Raw genomic sequence first — 24,096 nt, forward strand, 5'->3', positions numbered from 1 at the left:
CGAGTGTAAAAGCCAAAATTGGTCCAGACAAGTGGATCGTCATGAGGGACAAGTAGATTTTGCCCCATTTTAGTCCCATGGACAAGTTTTTTTTTTTAATAAAAATTTCCCCACCCCTGCATCTAAATGTCTGTGAAGTCCTTTTTTAATTTTTATAGCGAATGAATATATATATATATATATATATATATATATATATATATATATATATATAATTTTTTTTTTTTTTTCCAATTAAAAAGGACTGCTTGCTCACATGTCCTGATCAGACTGCTACCAGTTCCCCAGCTGTTTACTCTGCTTTCCGCAGAATACCCTTTAAAGTTATCATGAACTTGGTAGTATGTATAACACTATGCCTATCGCCTTGTGTAACTGAACTGTAATATTAGAATAATAACCAAACGCAAAAAGATAACATCAAAAGTAAACTTTTAGTAAGATAGAAGGTGATTATATAAGGGTATGTTCACATGCTGTATTTCCCTTGGTGTTTTGCCATTACTCTTGTTTTTACCAAAAAATACCATGTGTGTACATACCCTGAGGGAAAAGCACCAGCAGATGTGTTAAAGGCTATGTGGACCTCTGCAACCATTTTTTATGTATTGTAGCAATGCAACTAAAGTAGAGGAAACTTTGCGAATACACTTATTTAAAAGTATTCTATCGCTGTGTATCTAGTCTCTTCTATAGGTCTTCTACTTCTTCCTAATCTATCAAATGTATGATCGCAAGAAGTAGAGAACTTATAGGAGTATAAAGGCAGGATCAAAAATATACAGAGTTTGTAGTCTGTTACCATGGAGACAATTCAGTCTCTATAGGAACTGTAGATACAATAGAACAGCATACTTTTAAAGACTATTTGCAACACTGCTTCATCTTTCATAAGAACAATTTTTAAAAAATGGTTGCAAAGGTAGACCCTTCCATTTAAGCATACAGATAGGACAGATGAGGCTGCTTATAGAAGACAGGACAGGAATATTTTTTTTTTAAATAAAGAGAACAAATAAGAAACTTTCTATTTAGAAAAGCAGCTGTAAAACAGTTGACGCCGTAAAACTTTGATAATGTTCTGCATAAAAATGTTAGGCCAGTTTCTTCCTGTTAGAAAAGTCAGTTTATGTAATCTTTCTGGCAAGCATCGCATAAAGAAGTCATTAGTTAAGACCTAGGGTTGCGTCACCCGCATGGTTCAGAAGTATAGTCCTATGATCTCTGAAGAGATGACAGTCATGTAGTGCAACAAAGTAATCTTCATCAACTATAAACGCACCTTATTCTGGGATTTTAACTAAAAGGTACAGACTTTTCCCTATGCATGGTAACAGGAAGGAGCCTTTCAAATTCTCTGGCTTGCCAAAGACACATGCCAAAAGATGTAATGTGTGTACGACCAGGAACCAGTGTCTCCATATAGAGCAGCTGTTCCTGAAAGCTGAACAGGTCAACGGGTTCCAACATGCTGCCTCCTTAAACCACAATCAAATATGCCAAAGTTCCTGTCTCTTAACTGGGGAAAAAAAACATATACTGGAAGCTCAAATCAAACTGGCAGAAGGAAACATCTTCAAATGGTAAGGGGGCATACTGAGTGGTAGTCAATGCTTTATGGTTGCTCTCCCAAGATCTCTTGTGCTTGTTATGAGATACAACCCCATAGTTTCTGCTTCAGGTCCACAAGGTTGTAATGAATATTCCTTTTCCAGACTTTCATAGTTTCTTGCCTTTACTCTTATGAGATTTACTTTGACCATCAGTTAGGCCTGCAAATGGCTGTAAAAGTGGCACTTCTGTAGATGAGGAATCCAAAAACATACTTGGAATATTACTTCCAAAATAGATTTTGTTGTTTGCAGATATAGCTTTATATTTCATGAGTTCAAGATACTCTGGTGTTAGCTTCAGCTGTCAAAATAGTGTAAAACAAGAAATTAACAGATGAACACAAAAAAAACATGGACACAAGAATTAGTGCATTCCACTTACTACACCAATGCACAGGTACAGTACTGTCAAAATATGTGTGCGTCTTTCTAATAAAATAACTCCTACAAAGTTCTGTAATATATTTGTTATGTCAAATTGAATAGCCACCATACTTTCTGACAGTACCTTTGGGGAAGGTGTTCATAACCTTATCTGATCCAAGGGCTAAATTTTAAGTTTGTACCATTTGCCAAGCACTCCATGATTTTTTTTTTTACTTCTATACGGTAGCATTGTCTTAAAGGAGATGTCCGGTGTGGACTATTCCTATTCCATCCTGCCCCGGGCTAAGGGAAGTAGACAGCCCGGCCGACAGATCAGCTGTTGCGGAGCTCCAGAGGAACATAGGAAGGTAAGTGAAAGTTTGTTTTCTCTTTTCTTGCAGCCAGAGCAGGATGGAATAGGAATAGTCCGTACTGGACATCTCCTTTAATACAGAACAATGCAGATGTAGAGGTTTTTACGTGTGCCTTGTGCTTACATGCGTTAGCTGATGTGGCAGGCATGGGTAAGGTTCCATAATGGATGCAAAACCATTACTGAAAGCACTTGCTGCTTACATTTCCCTTGACTCCTCTGGCTTTGCAGAGAGATTGGGTGTGGCATTTGATCACTGCATCTAGTCAGCTAATTAGGCAGCTCTTGCTGGAGTTTGCCCACTGAAATAAGACTCATAAGTTGGTTAAGTTCAGTTCACAGCATATGCCATTTTGGTGCAAAAGTAAATTGACCTGTTATCACAGAGGTTTCAACCTGCAGGCACTGAATTTATACATGCTTTTTACTACATTTAGGCTGTTTCTGCTAAGATGTGTCAATATTACAGAAACAAATTACTTATTTTTACCATGATTTGCACAATTGTAAATTGTGTAAAGTGTAAAATAAAACCTTTTTGCCATGACTTTGGGAAAATCAGGGTATAACTGCAGCACAAAATGCAATGCGTGAACACAGCCTCAGAAAGAGATGTACCTCTAATAAACATCCTGATCCCATATAGATAGCTGCAGCATACAGAGCTGGGAGTGGAGGGGGTCTGAGAACTAGCATAAGCAATCTGGTAGGTCATGAGTCGGCTGACACAAGACAGACTTATTATGCACAGTAATTTTGTGCGTCAAACAAGTGATCACATGACCAAGTTAAAGTAATGAAACTCATAGATGCAGCTCTGCAGAAATGAAACAAATGGCGCAGTATGATAAGTGATGGCGAGTGTGCATGACATGTTCAAAACAAACCCTGAAGTGCGTCTTAAGATAATGCACTAACTACTGCAAATAAATATAAATGTATTTAACATATATAGTACTGTATAAATGAGAGAATAAAACACAACACAACTGTCCCTTTGAGAACAAGATTCACACTATATAGGAATACAGGCTGCCTGAATACTGCTGACTGTGCTATCAAGAAATGTCAGGGAATTCAATTTGTAGTTAAGCTTTTCAGGCTTACTGGTTTAACGGCTAAATTAATAAAAACGTGTCATGGAATGGTTTATAATGCAACTCCATAATATAATCAATACAGTGGCTCTAAAGGAGACCTTCCAAAAGAAATCCACAGGATTTTGTGTGTTCTTTAAAAATGTGAACATTATTAACAGAATGAAATAAAAATAACAATGACATGCCTTTCCCAGTTTCATGTCTCACCTTATTAGACTCTGAAAGCTTGTAAGCAGTATAATATTCCGCATCAGCTTTTGCTTTCTCTTTGGCAAGATAGGCAGAGTCTAGGACACAAGAAAAATTTGATCAAGCACCTTTATATCAGTAAGCAACTTTCAGTCTTTAAATCGTAATGCGTACATAACAATACTATTACAAAGGCACCATGGAAAAAAAAAAAAAAACAAACACACACACACACACACATACACACACATACATACATACATACAGTATGTCCAGCATCTTCTCAAACAATAATTGATTTATTGCTGGATGATAAAAGAACTTTAACCCCTTAAGGACGCAGGGTTTTTCTGTTTTTGCATTTTCATTTTTTCCTCATCACCTTCTAAAAATCATAACGCTTTCAATTTTGCACATAAAATTCCATATTATGGCTTATTTTTTGCGCCACCATTTCTACTTTGCAGTGACATTAGTCATTTTACCCAAAAATCCACAGCGAAACGGAAATGAAATTCATTGTGCGACAAAATTGAAGAAAAAAATGTCATTTTGTAACTTATGGGGGCTTCCGTTTCTACGCAGTGCATTTTTGGGTAAAAAATAACACCTTATCTTTATTCTGTAGGTCCATACGGTTAAAATGATACCCTATTTATTTAGGTTGGATATTGTCGTACTTTGGAAAAAATCATAACTACATGCAGGAAAATTTATATGTTAAAAATTCTCATCTACTAACCCCTATAAAACTTTATTTTTCCGCGTACGGGACGGTATGAGGACTAATCTTTTGCGCCGTGTTTTGCGCCTCTGATCTCCAGTTCTTCTTACTTGACCAGAAGGCTCAGGTGCAGGGTCTCAGCGGGCTTGACATCCTCTGCACTGACGCTTGGGCCCCTTACTGGGATATTGGCTATAACCCCTGATGGCGGCCCTGTGTACAAGGTAGGAACAGAGAAGAAGTATCCAACATCCAGGTGAATTCCAAGGGTATACTTTATTTGGAGATTAGCAAATACACGTACAACACTCGTTTCGCTATGATTAAGCGCTAACGCACGAAACGCATCAGAGTGTTGTACGTGTATTTGCTAATCAAATAAAGTATACCCTTGGAATTCACCTGGATGCTGGATACTTCTTCTCTGTTCCTTCGTTGAGTGGCCGGGGTCGGAACCGGCATATCCGAGCATGGATGAAAACAGTCTGGAGGTGAGCTGTCTCCATTTGGATATTTGTGTAAAAGGTAGGGTCGGCACATAAGCCTGGTTGTCCGCTATTGGGAGAGTGTTGCTCGGCAAGGGGGCATCCGCTACTGGGAGTGTCCGCATTAAGTTTTAAGGGACTATCCCGGGGGGGATAAAAAAAAAAACTGTCCGCTATTGGGAGGTGTCCATTAAGAGAGATTTTACTGTATTACTGTTGATATTTCAAAAGATGTAGTTAAGTGTTAAAGGTTAGCAGTTTATATAGAGACCAGAACGGCTATTGTGTGCAGTCGATATACACAGGGACTAAAAAGAAGATCTGTCCAGCAGAATTTACAGGCATTAGCATGATCTCAGACTACGGTTTCCTTCATATTGCTATTGGAGGGATGCAGAAGCATTAAAGTCATAACTACCACTGAGATCGCACCGGTACCTTTCCGTAACTAGTGTTATAGTTCATAATAAATAAATAGAAATTGGTAAAGCTTTTGAATTTTAGATTTTTAGACAAAGAGTAGCAGTAACACTGCCACTTCTTTCATTGTATACACTGGACACAGCATTCTCTGAGTGATGTGTGCATTAAAATAACATTTCCATCTTCTATACCAAGTACCTGGGTCACAGATTTTCGCAGAAGCTATTCTTAAAGCGTTACTCCGCTCCCCAGAATCCGGAACATTGAGTTCCTGAACGCTGTGTGCGGGCTTCTGTACGCCCACCCGCCCCCTCGTGACGTCACGTCCCGCCCCCCAATGCAAGTCTATGGGAGGGAGCGTGACGGCCGTCGCACCCCCTTCCCATAGACTTTCATTGAGGGGACAGGCAGTGACGTCACGAGGGGCCGGTCGTGAACACTGAAGCCCAAACACAGCGTTCAGGAACTCAATGTTCCGGACCCTGGGGAGCAGAGTAACCCTTTAAGAACAGATAAAGGACTAGTGTGCTCACAAGGGACTAATGTTAATAGGCAAGATTATTTACTCATAAGCTCACCTATTAACCCACAGAGAAATCCTAATGTTAGCACATGTTCAAGCCACTAGAAGACAGGGCACTGAAAAACAATGAATTTCCTGATCTCCTTTAAATCATCCAGCTCCCTATTTCTTATTTAGTATTAGCAAAACTTATTCGCTTACACAGCCAAATAATGAAATAACTAACAACTTCGTTAGCATCTGTTGTGGTATACCGAGATACACCTTTAATTGAAGGAAGTCTTATTTTTAATCAAAGAAACCAAAAGCATTAATGAAGTGACAAGACTGACCTTCAATCTCTGAAATTCTCTTCTCAGTTTCTTTCTCCATTACTTTCTGTTGGAAATGGATTTTGGAAACTTGTGCAACTTTTTCTGCCTCTGAATGAATGAATGAATAAATAAATACATAAATGTGTGAATTCTACAGCAATGCAAGTGCCAAAGTGGTAACAGAGTTAACATGGCCAATCTAAGCAATGACCTAACCCTTAAATTAATTCTCTACATTCATAATAGCAGTTATGCTTTAAAGTGGACGACCACTTATTCCACATGATGTGGGAGTGCGCCTTGTAGTCCCTTACTGGAGGGATGTACTCCTGCTCATTCGCAGGGTACATGGGATCAAATCTGTTACTTGAGCCCAAGCTGTGTCTGTTGAGCCAGAGCCCTCTGGGGTTGAAATAGGGGTACAGCGTATTCTGGCTAGGAAACTGATGGCCCAGTACTGGATTAGGGCTAGCGCTCCTACTATAGCTGATCTGACTGTTCAGGTCACTCTTAATAGAATGTACTCTTGGTGGGTGCCTTTTTCCCATTGTTGGTGGTGGTGGTGGGGGTTATTTGGTTGGTCTAAGGATCCTCACCTTCACTCTAAGCTCTATGCTCTGGTTGGTTATTTTAGGTTGTGCTCTGTATTGTGAAATGACTCACTGTATGTTGCGTAAGCCTGCTGTATCTGTAAGCCTGTGCTCGTATGTGTTGTTTTTCTGTTTTTTCTATATATTTTTTTTCTCTGTGCATTGTCTGGGATTCTTTTGAGGCTCCTCCTGCTCTGACTCACATGAAGGAATGACTAAGATGGACTCAACTTTCTGGTGGACTTGGGATTGCTTTGTTTAAGGGTAGGGGAGGGGGGTGGCTATGTTGGGTGGGGGAGGTGGGGATGTGGGTGACTGTTCTGTTTTTGTGTTTAAAAATGCATACAATTTCAATAAAAATATCTGAAAAAAAAAAGTTTTGAATCAGTTTGGGTCTCGGTGTCAGTTTCTAGATTTTAATATTGCTGACCACTGAGGACAAACACTCCGAAAATCCTTATCAATAAACAATGATTTTATATAGTTAAAAACAATAGCATCTCACTTAGGGTCCCTGTCACCAGGTTTATTGCGGACCTTAGATTTAATGAGTTACTGTCATTTAAATAAACCTTTGATGTCAAAAGTTTAGATCCATCCGGGTTTCAATGCAAGGACCCTCCACCCAATCATTAGAAATAGCAGGGTAAAGTGTGCAGCAGGCTCCATATATAAGTTAACAAAGTATTTAGCCTGCAATGAGATGGATTGAGTGCAGACCTGGGAAGTGAAGCACGCTTTACCCAATATGTGCTGTGGGCAGGGTTCAAAACACTAAGCCCCCGACTTTAAAAAAAACTTTTGACACTTTTCAGTTTTCTAAATGACAGAAATAGGTTAACTGCCTGGATACGTTCTACCAATAGGGCACACAAGTTTAAAAAAAAAAAAAAGGCATAGCATATTAAGACAGACAATGGCAAATATTAAAACCAAACTAAAGACATGACTCCATGACAGACACCAGATACTTTACACTAGCATGTCTAAGGCTGCAACCATGGCTTTTTTTTTATTTTACCTAGTGCATCTAGACTCCATGTATAATACAGTATCTTTTTAAAAGAAATGAGTAAAGATTCCCATTTACCTATTACTGCTTTTTTTCTCTCTGTCTCTGCTTCTTTTTCTACTACCTTTTGCCTCTGGGCAGCGATCAAGAGCTTGGTCTTTTCAGCCTCCCTAGTTAAAAAAAAAAAAAAAAAAAAGAACATAATATGGAAGTCACATTGTCTAAACATAACTAAGTTAGGTATAACCTTTTTCAGGACTTTCTGCAATACTTAATGTTTATTTTAGGTTACACTTTACAATGGTTGTCAATCCAACAGCTGTAAAAATTGTAAACAATATATACTATCAATTACACAAAAATATAGGTTGTTTTAAAATGCAATGTATTATTATTACACATTTTTATTATTATAAACTTCCTAACATTTTCACAGCTGCACACAATGACTGCTGTATCTTGAACTCCATTTTAAGGAAACATACAGCCCTACTGTAGAAAGTAGTATATTCAAGGCCCTTCTAGGTCCAGTCCTGGCATTGCAATCGCACTCCCATTTGCGCACAGCTAGTAGAGTCCAAACATTACTTATTATAAAGAGAAATCACCAGCAGCACCAACCATAAAACGTCACACTTTATTCAGTATGGTCCATAAGAGCAAATGTTCTCATTTCTTCCAGGAAGCATTCACCAAAATATCAGATTATTACTCTATGGTACTGCTGGAGGACTGCGTACGCATTCCTACTAAGAGATTATGTATTATAAAATAATCCAAAAAAGTTAGTTTTCAGTCCTTCCAATGAGCATTATAATAAACTGAGACTTCCTGTTCTGCAGAGATAACTTTGCTTCAGTCTTCCCCTTGATTATCACAGGCCTGATTACAATGAGAGGTGACACCAGTATATAGATTAGATTAAAGGGGTACTCCGGTGAAAACCTTTTTTCTTTTAAATCAACTGGTGGCAGAAAGTTAAACATATTTGTAAATTACTTCTATTAAAAAATCTTAATCCTTCCAGTACTTATTAGCTGCTGAATGCTACAGAGGAAATTCCTTTCTTTTTAGAACACTGATGACATCACGAGCACAGTGCTCTCTGCTGACATCTCTGTCCATTTTAGCAACCATGCATAGCAGATGTATGCTAAGGGCAGCATGGTGGCTCAGTGGTTAGCACTGCTGCCTTGCAGTGCTGGGGACTTGGGTTCAAATCCCACTAAGGACAACACTAAATAAAGCGTTATTATTATTATAATAACTTCAGCAGAGAGAACTGTGCTCGTGATGTCATCAGAGAGCATTCCAAAAAGAAAAGAATTTCCTTTGTAGTATTCAGCAGCTAATAAGTACTGGAAGGATTAAACATTTTTAATAGAAGTAATTTACAAATATGTTTAACTTTCTGCCACCAGTTGATTTAAATGAAAAAAGGTTTTCACCGGAGTACCCCTTTAAATCCACTATAGGGTATTGTCAGAGTTTACTCTCTCCCCATTTCTGCCAAAAAAGACTGCAGAGGTCACAGAGGATGACTAGAAGACTATCCCAAAGAACTCAATAGGGTCCCCCCTTCAGTCTACTGTGTCCATGCGGATGCTATAAAACAGAGGTCTCAACCTGGTGACCCTCCAGATGTTGCAAAACTTCAACTCCCAGCATGCCTGGACATGTCCAGACAGTCATTTGCTGCAGCTAATGGCTGTCGGGAATGCTGGGAGTTGACGTTTCGCAACATCTGGAGGGCCACCAGGTTGAGACCCCTGCTATAAAACATAGCTTTAAACAGGCACTATCATTACAACAAACTAAGCAAAGGTCAATAGTACAAACAAATATAAGAAACTTTGCAAGTTATCCTAGACAAAAATGCTTTGTTCTCCTATTAACCCACCCCCCCCATAGTTTCACAAATTTCAACATGATTTAATTGATTTAACCCCTTAAGGACCGGGCGTTTTTCCGTTTTTGTTCTTTCGTTTTTTCCTCCTTACCTTTAAAAAGTCATAACTCTAAATTTTGCACCTAAAAATCTGTATTATGGCTTATTTTTTGCGCCATCAATTCTACTTTGTAATGACGTCAGTCATTTTACCCAAAAATCTACGGCGAAACAGGAAAAAAAAATAATTGTGCGACAAAATTGAAAAAATACAGCAATTTGGTAACTTTTGGGGGCTTCCGTTTCTACATAGTACATTTTTCGGTAAAAATTACACCTTATCTTTATTCTCTAGGTCCATACGGTGGTTTGATTTTTTTATTACTTCAGAAAAAAAATCATAACTACATGCAGGAAAATTTATATGTTTAACCCCTTCCCGACCTATGACATACCTGTACGTCATGGGTGGCAAGGTGTTCCCGACCCATGACATACAGGTACGTCATGGACATTACTGCCGCTACTCGCGGCACCCCGCAGCGCCCGGAAAGATGGTGGCTATCACTGATAGCCAGCCATCTTACCATGCGACCACGGGGGGTTTCGTCCCCCACCCCCCCAGCGATCGCTGCTATCAGCTGGTCAAATCTGACTAGCTGATAGCAGCGCGGTGTGTGAGTTCCGATCACGGGGATCGGGACACACACCGCTCTGCTAAGTGTCCCTGACCCGTCCCCCGGCATCACTTACCCGTCCGAGCGGTGTCCCGAGCGGTCCCGGCGTCCTCCATGCGGTCCCGGCTGCGCTGCGTCCCGGAGGTGAGTTTCCGGCAGCAGTGCGGCATCTTCATTGGCAGCAGTGAGATCGCCGTAAAGCGATCTCACTGCTGCCTCTGAGAGTTTCAAAACTGCAACTCCCAGCATGCCCAGACAGCCTTTGGCTTTCTGGGCATGCTGGGAGTTGTAGTTTTGCAACATCTGGAGGTCCACAGTTTGGAGACCACTGTATGATGGTCTCCAATCTGTGCTCTTCCAGATGTTGCAAAACTACAAATCTCAGCATGCTCAGTTTGTCCAGGCATGCTGGGAGTTGTAGTTCTCTAACATCTGGAAGAGCACAGATTGGAGACCATTATACAGTGCCCAAGCATGCTGGAAGTTGTAGTTCGGCAACATCTGATCCTTCAGATATTGCCGAACTACAACTTCCAGCATGCCTTGGCAGTCTGGGCATGCTGGGAGTTGTAGTTTTGCAACAACTGGAGGCCCACTAGTTGGGAAACATTGTCCGTTTCCTACCTCAGTGCCTCCAGCTGTTGCAATTGTTGCAAAACTATAACTCCCAGCATGCACTGACAGACCATGCATGCTGGGAGTTGTAGTTTTGCAACAGCTGGAGGCACACTGGTTTGGAAACACTAAGTTTGGTTGCAAAACACTTGAAAGTTTATTACTTAACTTAGTGTTTCCAAACGAGTGTTCCTCCAGCTGTTGCAAAACTACAACTCCCAGCATGCACGGACAGCCAAAGGGCATGCTCGGAGTTTGCAACAGCTGGATGTTTGCCCCCTCCCCCCAATGTGAATGTACAGGGTACACTCACATGGGCGGAGGTTTACAGTGAGTGCTGCAAGTTTGAGATGGCGCAAATTTTGCGCTGCAGCTCAAACTTCCAGCGGCAAACTTGCTGTGAACCTCTGCCCATGTGACTGTACCCTAAAAACACTACACTACACTGACACTAACCTAAAATAAAAAGTAAAAAACACTACATATACACATACCCCTCCCTACACAGCCCCCCTCCCCCCAAAAAATGAAAAACGTCTGGTACGCTACTGTTTCCAAAACGGAGCCTCCAGCTGTTGCAAAATAATAACTCCCAGTATTGCCGGACAGCCATTGACTGTCCAGGCATGCTGGGAGCTTTGCAACAGCTGGAGGCACCCTGTTTGGGAATCACTGGCGTAGAATACCCCTATGCAAATCCCTAATTCAGGCCTCAAATGCGCATGGCGCTCTCTCACTTTGGAGCCCTGTCGTATTTCAAGGCAACAGTTTAGGGCCACATATGGGGTATCGCTGTACTCGGGAGAAATTGCCTTACAAATTTTGGGGGGCTTTTTCTTCTTTAACCCCTTATGAAAAGGTGAAGTTGGGGTCTACACCAGCATGTTAGTGTAAAAAAATAAATTTTTTACACTGACATGCTGGTGTTGCCCTATACTTTTCATTTTCACAAGAGGTAAAAGGGAAAAAAGACCCTCTAAATTTGTAACGCAATTTCTCCTGAGTACGGAGATACCACATATGTGGGCGCAAAGTGCTCTGGGGGCGCACAACAAGGCCCAGAAGGGAGAGTGCACCATGTACATTTGAGGCGATTTGCACAGGGGTGGCTGATTGTTACAGCAGTTCTGACAAACGCAAAACAATAAATATCCACATGTGACCCCATTTTGGAAACTACACCCCTCACGGAATGTAATAAGGGGTGGGTGCAGTGAGCATTTACACCCCACTGGTGTATGACAGATTTTTGGAACAGTGGTCTGTGAAAATGAAAAATAAAATTTTTGATTTGCACAGTCCACCGTTTCAAATATCTGTCAAACGCCAGTGGGGTGTAAATGCTCACTGCACCCCTTATTAAATTCCATGAGGGGTATAGTTTCCAAAATGGGGTCACATGTGGGAGGGGTCCACTGTTCTGGCACCATAGGGGCTTCCTAAATGGGACATGCCCCCCAAAAACCCTTTCAGAAAAACTCACTCTCCAAAATCCCATTGTAGCTCCTTCCCTTCTGAGCCCTCTACTGCGCCCGCTGAACACTTTACATACGCATATGAGGTATTTCCTTACTCAAGAGAAATTGGGTTTCCAATTTTAGGGTGATTTCTCTCCTTTTACCCCTTGTAAAAATGCAAAAATTGGGTCTACAAGAACATGCGAGTGTAAAAAAATGAAGATTTAGAATTTTCTCCTTCACTTTGCTGCTATTCCTGTGAAACACCTAAAGGGTTCAAACACTTACTGAATGTCATTTTGAATACTTTGGGGGGTGCAGTTTTTATAATGGGGTCATTTATGGGGTATTTCTAATATGAAGATCCTTAAAATCCACTTCCAACCTGAACTGGGCGCTGAAAAATTACGATTTTGAAAATCTTGAGAAAAATTGGAAAATTGCTGCGAAACTTTGAAGCCCTCTGATGTCTTCCAAAAGTAAAAACTTGTCAATTTTATAATGCAAACACAAAGAAGACATATTGTATATGTGAATCAATATGTAATTTATTTGGAATATCCATTTTCCTTTCAAGCAGAGCCTTTCAAAGTTAGAAAAATGCAAAGTTTTCATGAAATTTTTTGATTTTTTACCAAGAAAGGATACAAATATCAGTGAAATTTTACCGATAAAATAAAGTAGAATATGTCACGAAAAAACAATCTCGGAATCAGAATGATAAGTAAAAGCATTCCGAAGTTATTAATGTTTAAAGTGACAGTGGTCAGATTTTCAAAAAATGCCCAGGTCATGAAGGGGTTAAAATTGTCATCTTCTGACCCCTATAACTTTTTTATTCAATGTTCAGGGAGCTATGAGGGTTCATTTTTTGCACCGTGATCTGAAGTTTTTGTCGGTACCATTTCTGCATTGATCTGACTTTTTGATCGCTTTTTATTCCTCTTTTCATGATATAAAAAGTGACCAAAAATACGCTATTTTGGACTTTGAAATTTGCGGCCATTGACCGTGCGGTTTAATTAGCGGTATATTTTTTTAATTCGGACATTTCCACATGCGGCGATACCACATATGTTTATTTTTGCTTACACTGTTTTTTTTTTATTATTGGAAATGTCGGGTGATTCAAACTTTTATTAGGGGAAGGGATAATTCAAAGGGTTAATGATTTTTTACACTTTTCTTTTGCAATATTATAGCCCCTATAGGGGGCTATAACATTGCATTTATCGATCTTTAACACTGTTCAATGCATCTCCATAGAGATGCAATGATCAGTGTTTTCGGCAATTGATTGCTCAAGCCTGGATCTCAGGCTTGAAGCATTCAATCGGCGATCGGACTGCAGGAAGAAAGGTAAGAGACCTTCCTCCTGTAGTACAGCTGTTCGGGATGCCGCGATCATACCGCGGAGATCCCGAACAGGTCCCTGAGCTAGCCGGGCACTGTTACTTTCACTTTTAGCCACGTGGCTCAGCTTTGAGCGCGCGGCTAAAGGGTTAATATCAGTGCCGCAATCAGTGCCGCGCGCTATTAGCGGCGGTTCCCGGCTTCACTATGACGCCGGGCCCTCCGTGATATGATGCGGGGTCACCGTGGGACCCCGCGTTATATCACGGGAGCGGGACCAAGGACGTACTCATACGTCCTTGGTCCTTAAGGGGTTAATTGATTATATATATCCATGCGTTACAAACTGAAGATGTCTCCAGCAAACTGCATATCAGGCATGTGACTTACATTAATTCAAAGTTTCTTCGAATAGTTTCTGGAATTTTTGGTTTTGTAACACGCACTGCCTAAAATAAATAATAATAAAAAAAAAAATAAAAAAAAAGGAAAATAAATTGAAAACAAGTGTTAGTATTGATGCCAACTGAATTAAAACACCATATTTTATTATTATTATTATTATTATTATAGGTTTTATCAAACAAAACTTGCCTGTATTGTGAGTCCAGGAGCCATGACATTGAGCTCTTTCTGAAGGGACAGTTTCAGGTTCTCATCTATCTGATCTGTTAAGACATTAGATCATGAATGTAAAACAGCAAAAAGTAGCCAAAGCATCTGATTTAGCCACAATTCTGCACACGTTTTGTAGTCAAATACCACAGTGAATGATAAACGAAATAACCACAATGTATGAACTACACAATAAATGTAATAGAAGAAAAATGAAGCTGAAAACAAAACAAAATTTTGAATAAAGCTTTTCTGAATTTCCTGGGACCTACACTCTATGAACAAATAACACTCACCAAACAGTTCAATGTATACTTCCTGCAAGGTGTGTGCACTGCAGAACTGGTTCAATTCATGGTGGATCTTGTTGAAGATTAAAGTCTTGTCATAATCTGCTGTATAATTCCTTACAACATCATATACTGTAAAGAGAATTCTGAGTATGATTACTGGAAACAAAAGTGTACAACCTACAATTTACTGAAAATATATCAAAGGGTTTTAAAGGGGTATTCCAGTTTTTTTTTTTTTTGACTATGCTTCAGGGGCTGTAAAGTTAGTGAAGTTCATAATATAGTGTCTGTACCTGTGTGTGATTGTTTTCTCACAATTGTTATGTGATTTTCACCCCAATATTTATAAAAGATGACTGTTGTCTCAGATTTTTCCCAGGTTGCAATGCGGCCGAGACCTGACTCACTACTCAGCTGATGACAGGAAGCCTGTCTGCTTCAATGTGTGGAGGGATCGCTTGGTGGGAGAGAGATCAATCTGCAACTAATGCAACAGCTGTAGGCACCCCGATTGAAACCACAGGTCTTTTGAATGGATGCAGCTAATTTTTGCCGGGGTTGGGGAGGGATATGGGAATCGGGCGGCGGCAAGACTCTGGCCCCGCAGAAGCTGCTGCAGTAACATGGTTTAAAGCTGCCACTTTAAAATGGGTACTCCACCCCTAGACATCTTATCCCCTATCCAAAGGATAGGGGATAAGATGTCTGATCGCAGGGTTCCCGCCGCTGGGGACCCCCACATTAGACCATGCGGCACCCACCTGTAACGGCTTCCAGAACCTCTGGAGGCCCTCTGGCTAATACCATCCCGACCATGAGGACGTAAGATCGTGACGTCACGACTCCGCCCCCGTGTGACATCATACCTCGCCCCCTCAATGCAAGTCTATGGGAGGGGGCGTGACAAAATGTGTATGTTTAAAATTGTCATCTTCTGACCCCTATAATTTTATTTTTATTTTTGGGCATACAGGGCTATATGAGGGCTCATTTTATGTGCCGTGATCTGTAGTTTTTATCGGTACCATTTTTATTTTGATGGGACTTTTTAATCGCTTTTTATACATTTTTTATGGTATATGAAGTGAACAAAAATTCACAATTTTGGACTTTGGTTTTTTTTTTTAAGTGTACACCATCGACCTGGAGGTTTAACTAACCTTATATTTTAATAGTTCGGACATTTACGCACTCGGCGGTACCACATATGATTACATTACTTTATTAGGAAGGGGTTGATTCATTTTTATAAACTTTTTTTTTTATTACACTTTTCTTGATTGCATACACTGTTCAATGCTGAGCTTTGCCTCTGAGGCTTCCTGGAGGAGCAGAGGACCGATCGAACAGCAAGAAGGCCATCCACTCAGCTGATTGAGACATTTCTATTTCGTAATAGTCCTGACAGCTCCGCTGAGCTCTCATGATTGTTAACCCTGCATTTTTGACACCGCATTTGATCGCAGTATCTAAAGGATTAAGGACGGTATTGTCTCGATGGGCGATGCCCGGCATTGACCATGCACAGTCCATGGCCATCACACCCCCTCCTATAGACTTGCACTGAGGGGGTGAGGAGTGACGTCATGAGGGGAGGGGTGTGACGTTCCGAACGTTGGGGAGTGGAGTACCCCTTTACGTACAAAAGACCAAAGGTGTATCAGTAAGTCCTTGGTCCTTAAATGGGCACTGTCATATGTTTAAATGTTGTAGTACAAATGTATGTCATGGGTCGGGAAAAGGTGAAGTGTCCTCTTCTGTCCCACACTAAAATGTTGTGCACGCCCTACAAGAAATGAGTATAATAAAGAGCACAAAGCAAAACATTTCTATATACACAAACTCCAGAATAGAAACTGGTGGTTCATATCCTAGGATGCTTTTTTTAAAGCAAATCTCTGGAGAAAAATACACCACCACAGAGAAGGCAGCACTGACCTGCAGATTGGGTCAACATGTTGACAACTTCAATTCGGTCAAAATATATCATTACGCCCCCACTGGAACAAAAGAAAGAAGTTACAAAAGGACAGATACCAATTTGTTGTGGGTTAAACAGAACCGTTTGGAGCGTCATGTTAACTGAAACACAAGCAGCATAAAAAACAGGACAGGCTTTCTAGTTACAACCAGTTACGATATACTCTGCGCTTCATACTTTAAAAACAAGCCAGGAACAGCAGGGATATTTGTCTGAGAAGCATAGAACCAGCTTCGCCCCCCCCTAATTGGCATAAATAAAAAGGTCTCTACTTGTGTATAAGGAGAGAGCTGTCAACCTAGCAAGTGTTTCAAAGTATACCATAACGGATTGTAAAGAAAAGGCTCTCCTGCAGTTCAGTCAGCATTAGCGTTACTTTTATTTAAATAGACCTTTCACGAGTCACACAGACCTGTCATAGGTTTATGATGGTCAGTGTTTCAGCAAGTACTGAGAACCCTTCCAATTGTTCAATTCAGCTAGGTGAAGCGCGTGGCAATGTGCTAAACTCCTCGGCTCTGCACTCAATCTGACTGATTGTATCCACAGACCTATAATGTAGCCAGTCTCCTGCAACCAGTCAGAATTATCAACAAGCCAGGGAGTATAGCGCACTGCCGCAACTTTCCTGTCTGTGATAAGGAGGCTATATACCGTTACAGCGAAAGGCGATACAAGTATATAGATAATACAATAGCAGCTCAGCCTCTGCACAGGTCACAGAGAATGCGTACAAACCTCCCCACAAAATAGGGTATGGGGATGTTTATTATGTCCATGGAGTTTGCTGTAAGGCATATCACTAAATACAGACCAGTGAAAATGGCTGACCCCATAATATTGTACTAAAAATGTAATTTGTAATCAGAACATAGAAAAAGATTGGAAAAAAGAAGATTTTTTTGTGCTTACTGTAAAACCTCTTTCTCGTAGCGTTCTTTAGGGGGACACCTTACTGATGGGGTATATGCTCTTGCCACTAGGAGGCACTGACACTAGGGGGAAAAAAAAAAAGTCTGCTCCTCCCTGGCAGGATATATCCGCCCACCTGCAGTGAGGAAATGAGTTTTGTCACAAAGCAGTAGGAGAAGCCAACAAGAAATGTCCAAGGACCCTAGAAAGGAATCCCAGATAAACAACCCAAGAACCGGAAAAAGTTAGCCGGAAAAAAGAAATAAATGGGTGGGTGTGGTGTCCCCCAATGAAGGCTACAAGAAAGCTTTTACGGTAAGCACAAAAAAAAAAAAAAAAATTCTCGGTCGCTCTTCCGTGCCCCTTAGCCGCATATGGGGGAACAGGTAGTGCCATGCTTCTGAACCCCCACCTGAAAAAGGGAAACAAAAGGGAGTAAAGAACCTGACTAAACATCCCTTACTAGAAAATAAAAGAGACCAGGTCTGGGGAGCACCCAGACCTGTGTCTTGCCTCTTTGCTGACACCAGTAAAACTGATTACCTCACTGCAGGTGGGCAGGTATATCCTGCCAGGGAGGAGCAGACTTTTTTCTCCTAGTGTCAGCGTCTTTTAGTGGCAAGAGCATATACCCATCAGTAAGGTGTCCCCCAATGAAGAGCGACTGAGAAAAATATGGTTTTAGTATGTGGGTCTAATCCCCAAAAAACAACACATTGGCTGTTGACTTGGCCTCAAACACTTGTGAGTTCTACTTGAAAAGATACAGTATCTCACACAAGTAAACTGATAACATTAATTTTAATTTTCTTATATCTTCTCATGTGACAACACTCTGCTACAATGTAAAGTAGCGAGTGTACAGCCTGTATAACAATGTTTAATGTTGTGTCCCCTCAAAATAACATCACACAGCAATTAATGTCTAAACTTTGGCAACAAATGTGAGTATACCCATTCAATATATTGTGTGGCCAACATTATTTTCCAGCACTGCCTTAAATTGGCACTGTCAGATTCAACATCTTTTTATATGTTTTACATCTTGGCAAAACATTAACCCTTCTACTATACTTCATAAGAAAGTTATATTTACATTCTATATAAAAAAATAAAAATAAAAAAAAACACACCACTAGGGGTCCCCCATACCATCCACAACTTTTGTCAAAGCTTGGCACAAGTATGGACAAAGTTCAGTAAGTTAGGGTGGGACTAGCCTCTGTGCTTACTCCTGTCCTATCAGACTCCTGTCTGAAAACAGAGAGGATTGGATGACTACATCACAGAGACCATTTTAAGATGTTCCACAGATGCTCGGTACGGTTTAGTTCTGGACATATTCTTTGCCAGTCTATTATATTTACCCGCACCTTCCTTAGCAAGGCAGTGGTGGCCCTGGAGGAGTGTTTGGGGTTGTTATGTTGGAATACTGCCCTGCAGCCCAGTCTCAGAAGATAGGGGATAATGCACTGCCTCAGTAGGTCACAGTACATGTTGCCATTCATGGTTCCCTCAATAAACTGTAGTTCCCCAGTTCCAGCATCACTCATGCAGGCCCAGACCATAGCACTCCCACCACCATGCTTGACTCTAGGTAAGACACACTTGTCTTTTTTACAAGCATGTAACACATTTCTTTCAAAATGCTAGATCCTGAAAGGAGGATGCATCAAGTTTATAATAGCCCATGCCATCAACTGTACATACCTGGTACCACAGGGTACATTCTTCACTTCATCAGTTTGTAAAGTCGTCTGAAAAACAAAAATAATATATATATCATTAATGAATATCCTAAATACACCCATTTACATCGTATATACAGGCAAGTGTGTGCGTGTGTATATTTACCATTCAACCTCTACAGGGTTTTACTGCAATAAAACAGGTATTTAACAACTGCACAATAGGCTATATAAAGAACTCAGGTCAGTACAGATCTTGCCTATGCTTGGACAAATATGAACACAAGACCACACATACATGTTCAATGGGGCACAAAGGAATTTAGTCAGCCACCAATTGTGCAAGTTCTCACACTTAAAAAGATGAGACAGAGGCCTGCAATTTTCATCATAGGTATACCTCAACTTTGAGACATAAATGAGAAAAATAAATCCATAAAATCACATTGTCTGATTTTTAAAGAATTTATTAGCAAATTATGGTGGAAAATAAGTATTTGGTCAATAACAAAATCTTCAACTCAATACTTTGTTATATACCCTTTGCTGGCAATGACAGAGGTCAAACGTTTCCTGTAAGTCTTCACAAGGTTTTCACACACTGTTGCTGGTATTTTGGCTCATTCCTCCATGAAGATCTCCTCTAGAGCAGTCATGTTTTAGGGCTCTCGCTGGGCAACACGGACTTTCAACTCCCTCCAAAGGTTTTCTATGAGATCTGGAGACTGGCTAGACCACTCCAGGACCTTGAAATGCTTCTTACAACGCCACTCCTTCAGCGAGATTATCAGTGGTCTTGTATGTCCTCCATTTTCTAATAATTGCTCCCACAGTTGATTTCTTCACACCAAGCTGCTTACCTATTGCAGATTCAGTCTCCCCAGCCTGGTGCAGGTCTACAATTTTGTTTCTGGTGTCCTTTCACAGCATATCGGTCTTTGCCATAATAGAGTTTGGAGTGCGACTGTTTGAGGTTGTGGACAAGTGTCTTTTGTACTGATAAGTTCAAACAGGTGCCATTTATACAGGTAACAAGTGGAGGACAGAGGAGACTCTTGAAGTTACAGGTCTGTGAGAGCAGGAAATCTTGCTTGTTTGTAGGTGACCAAATTCTTATTTTCGACCATAATTTGCTAATTCTTTAAAAATCAGACAACTGGTGGCTGACTAATTAATTTTTTGTCCCACTGTATATGCAGGGGTGTGGAAATAAGAAAAAATTAAAAACACTTAATCTACTTGTCCCTCATGAAAATCCACTTTCCTGGTACACAAAATAATCTCAACCAAAATAGTATGCAAATATGGTCTCTATTAGTTTTCGCACTTTAGTTTTTTTCCTATTCGCCCTATAACAGCCATAACTCTTATTCCCCCCCCCCCCCCCCCAATCTACAGACCCATTTGAGGCTTGTTCTTTGCAGTACCAAATTTGGGGTTTGTTTTTTTCGCCATTTCGCCGTTATTTTGATACTTTAGGTTGGCCTGATTACAGCAATATCAAATTTGTTTAGTTTTCGTCATGTTTTACTAATTTAAAAAAATTCCTGACCCCTGTAACACTTTTATTTTTTCGTATACTGGGCTGTATGACTGCTCATTTTTGCATCGGTACATTTTTGGTTTTGATCAGACTTTTTAAACACTTAATTTTTTTCTGGGATTTGATGTTATAAACATAAAAAACGCAATTGTGTGGTTTGGTATTTTATTTATTTTTATGTTAACACCATTGACTGTATGGGATATATAATGTTATATTTTAATAATTCGGACAATCACACATGTGCCAATACCAAATGAGTTTATTTTTATTATGTTAACATATTTTTTACATGGAAAATGGGAAAAGGGGGAGGGGGATGATGTGAACTTATAATATGGAATGGGTAAATGTGTGTTTGTTTTCTTCCCTTCTTTTAAATACACTTCATTAGTCCCCTTAGGGAACTTTTCGGAGGAATCACTAGATTCATCATACAGATCAATGTAGTTCTATTGAACTCCATTGATCTGTGCTCCTTTGGTTGAGCCTGCTCAAGGCAGGCTCAATCAAATGCAGATACATGGGGCAGCCATGGATGCAGAGGCAAGCCCTCCAGCTACCTCCACAGTGGATGGCCCCCCCGCCATCCACCCCATTAGGCCACCAGGGATGGTTATAAGATCCCTTTAGAAGCCACTGACAACTTTGACAGTGGCGATCTAAAGGGTTCATAGCTGCCTGTGGTGATCGCCACATGTCGACTATTAGCGCTGGCCCCCAGCTACTGGGCTTGAGTCAGGAGTCAGCTCCATAAATCCCGAGTGCCAGCATTTTAAAATAAGAGTGGGAAGTCGGTCCAGCCCTGTTTGCCCGAAGCAGGGCTAAATGAATGAAAAGCTCACCTGCGCAGCACCCAGAACGATGGGATTTCCACATCCCTGTGTATGGGAACCTAGGATGCATTTTGGGGTGTAGTTTTTTCTAATGCGGATCCCATTAATATATGCAGTAACCAAATTATACTGTCAATTTAAACAAGACATATACATGCAAGATAAGAATTATTACATATTTTTACATGTGAAACTCCATTATTGTAGGTTATAGATGTTAGATTTATACTGAAAGAATGTGGATTCAGGGATTTATTCTGATTGAAAATGTCCAGATAACAGTCTTTCTTCATCAAGTAGTTATATCACTTTACACTGTGTTTCCAATGGTCAAAATAAGAAACCTATTTTAAAAGCTAACTTCCCAGGTGCCAACAAAATATAGAACAGTTATATAATCCACTACACACAAGGTACAGGTCTGGCACTACTAAAAAATCCACATGCACACAAACCATGAGCCTGAGGAGTGAGTAGACTTAACCCTGTCTTGCACGTTAAGATTATGAACGAAGTGCCTGTATAAGAAACAGCTTGTGGTGGGGGGGGGGGGGGGGGGGGGCTGATTGCAAGGGTGTTCTCGGGACAGCTGTTTTGTGCTAATGCATGTTTTCAAGCGGCTTGAATACCCCCCACCCTCAGCCTTGTTTGTGCACACTTTGAAATATAAGAATAAAGAAAAATCAGAGAAGTTTAATATCCCTACTAGATATAAAGTCGTTAGCTTTTCACTCTTGGTTGGTAACCTTTGCCCCAATAGCTATCTGCAGCCTAACAGTCAAACAATTATCAACTATTACAGTGCACCTCCTCCACCGCAGCCTTAGACCTAACCTATGATCCAGATAACTAGAGCTGTAATTCAACTCCCAGTGACAGTCTTCCTGCTATACTGTATTGCTTCTGTAATTCAACCTCAGGCTACGATGCAGGAAGTAAATACATTTCTTTATTTCTATAGCCAGTTTATTAACAATCTGTCTTTAAGCTTTGGCATGGAGACGGCAAATATGCAATACATTGTTACTATTCACATTTCTCCCACTAAGTGATGACCTGCTTCTAAACTAAAACACCTTGAGCGGGCCTGTACGGTTCTATACACCAGCCTGTTTTTAGCCAAAGGCTAACTGCAGCTATATTCATTTTGATAAGCTGAAGCAGGTTAACAGTAGAGTCAATGGAGAGACCAGCACTGCTCCTTCAGGAAAGATGGTCATCAGGGTAATTAAAGAGTACCAATGCTGAAGACCTACGTGACAGCACGTAACTCATTCTGTATTATATTACTTTACACCCCTAGTAGGCTGTTGTCTGCACTCATCTAATAACCGTCAGCAATATCCCGCCTCAGCCAGTCATAGGCAGAGCGGCAGTAGTGCAACTGCACAGCTTATGATAAATCTCAATCAGTAACCCTAAGATCACAGTCCAAGGACACACAAAAGTGGCTTAAGGACAACTCTGTAAATGTCCTTCAGTGGTCCAGACAGAGCCCTGACCTAAACCTAATGGAACATCTCTAGAGATACCTAAAATGTTTCCACCGATGGTCCCCATCTAACCTGACAGAGCTAGTGGCAGCATACCCAAGAAGGCTGGAGGTTGTAATCACTCCCAAAGGTGCTTCAACTGAGTAAAGGGTGTGAATACTCTGTCAATACAGAATTTTGGTTTTTCCGATTAGTAAAATTTAGCAAAACATTTTGTTTTAACTTTGCCATTAACCCCTTATAGGGACAATCCAACATACTAAAATCACATTAATTAATTGTCATACAGTAATGGGCATGCTAACCAAAGATGTGTGCTTGTGTTGATGGTAAATAGCTGTGTCTGTGTCCTCCATCATGAAGCTGGCTTTTTTTTTGGGCACTGGCTACTTTCTGTTTTGTGGCCTCCCTCAGACTACATTTTCCAGGATCCTTTATTTCAAGGTGGAAGGTGACTTATATCCCTCCCACACATCGATCGCACCACATCACATGACATACAAGCTGTGGATCTGTGTGATGATGAATGCACGTACATGTGTGGCGGTAACGTCATCAGTGGGCAGACTTCACACACAAAGAAGCAGCCAAGTTACTAGACTAACTTTACTACCCCTGTCTAACATTGAAAGAACCAAAAATCCTGGTATACCACTTTAAGGACACAACCTGTTTTTAAGAAAATAACTAAGCTCAATATTTCAAATCTGATCTGTGTCTCTTTAAGTGGTAATAACTTTGACATGCTTTTACTGAGCTAAGCTATTCAGAGAGTTTTCTCATGACATATTGCACTTAGTGCTAATTTTGTGTTGATACATGAAGCATTTTTTGTGAAAAATTGCAAAATATTTAGAAAAATTTCTCATGTTCTCTTAAAATTAAGTTTTTATGGCATTCACTATGTAGTTAGCTTCATTATTTTTCGGCCGACGCCATTGTGCTTTGTTTTTGTGCGATGAGCTGTACTTTATTGGATATCATTTTTATTCCACGTTTTGGACCAAAATGAGCGATTCTTGCATTTTTTTTT

At 40.4% G+C, this 24,096-nt stretch overlaps 1 protein-coding gene across 4 annotated transcripts in view; it reads right to left on the reverse strand.

Moving 5' to 3' along the window:
- Positions 1 to 230: 230 nt before the first annotated feature.
- ERLIN1 (ER lipid raft associated 1) overlaps positions 231 to 24,096 on the reverse strand; it is a 42,310-nt gene continuing 18,444 nt past the window's right edge. For 3 of the 4 annotated variants that reach the window (XM_056531254.1, XM_056531256.1, XM_056531255.1), the window contains exons 4-12: positions 19,214 to 19,260; positions 16,549 to 16,610; positions 14,614 to 14,739; positions 14,293 to 14,370; positions 14,093 to 14,147; positions 7,791 to 7,882; positions 6,129 to 6,218; positions 3,660 to 3,739; positions 231 to 1,914 (exon numbers count right to left, since the gene is read on the reverse strand). In XM_056531254.1, the coding sequence (XP_056387229.1) occupies positions 1,720 to 1,914; positions 3,660 to 3,739; positions 6,129 to 6,218; positions 7,791 to 7,882; positions 14,093 to 14,147; positions 14,293 to 14,370; positions 14,614 to 14,739; positions 16,549 to 16,610; positions 19,214 to 19,260 (825 nt within the window). In that variant the 3' untranslated portion in view covers positions 231 to 1,719. The remainder of the gene's footprint in view (positions 1,915 to 3,659; positions 3,740 to 6,128; positions 6,219 to 7,790; positions 7,883 to 14,092; positions 14,148 to 14,292; positions 14,371 to 14,613; positions 14,740 to 16,548; positions 16,611 to 19,213; positions 19,261 to 24,096) is intronic. The other variant, XR_008846496.1, reaches the window with a different exon arrangement.

This window comes from Hyla sarda, chromosome 7 (genome assembly GCF_029499605.1).
Source record: "Hyla sarda isolate aHylSar1 chromosome 7, aHylSar1.hap1, whole genome shotgun sequence".
Taxonomy (NCBI): domain Eukaryota; kingdom Metazoa; phylum Chordata; class Amphibia; order Anura; family Hylidae; genus Hyla; species Hyla sarda.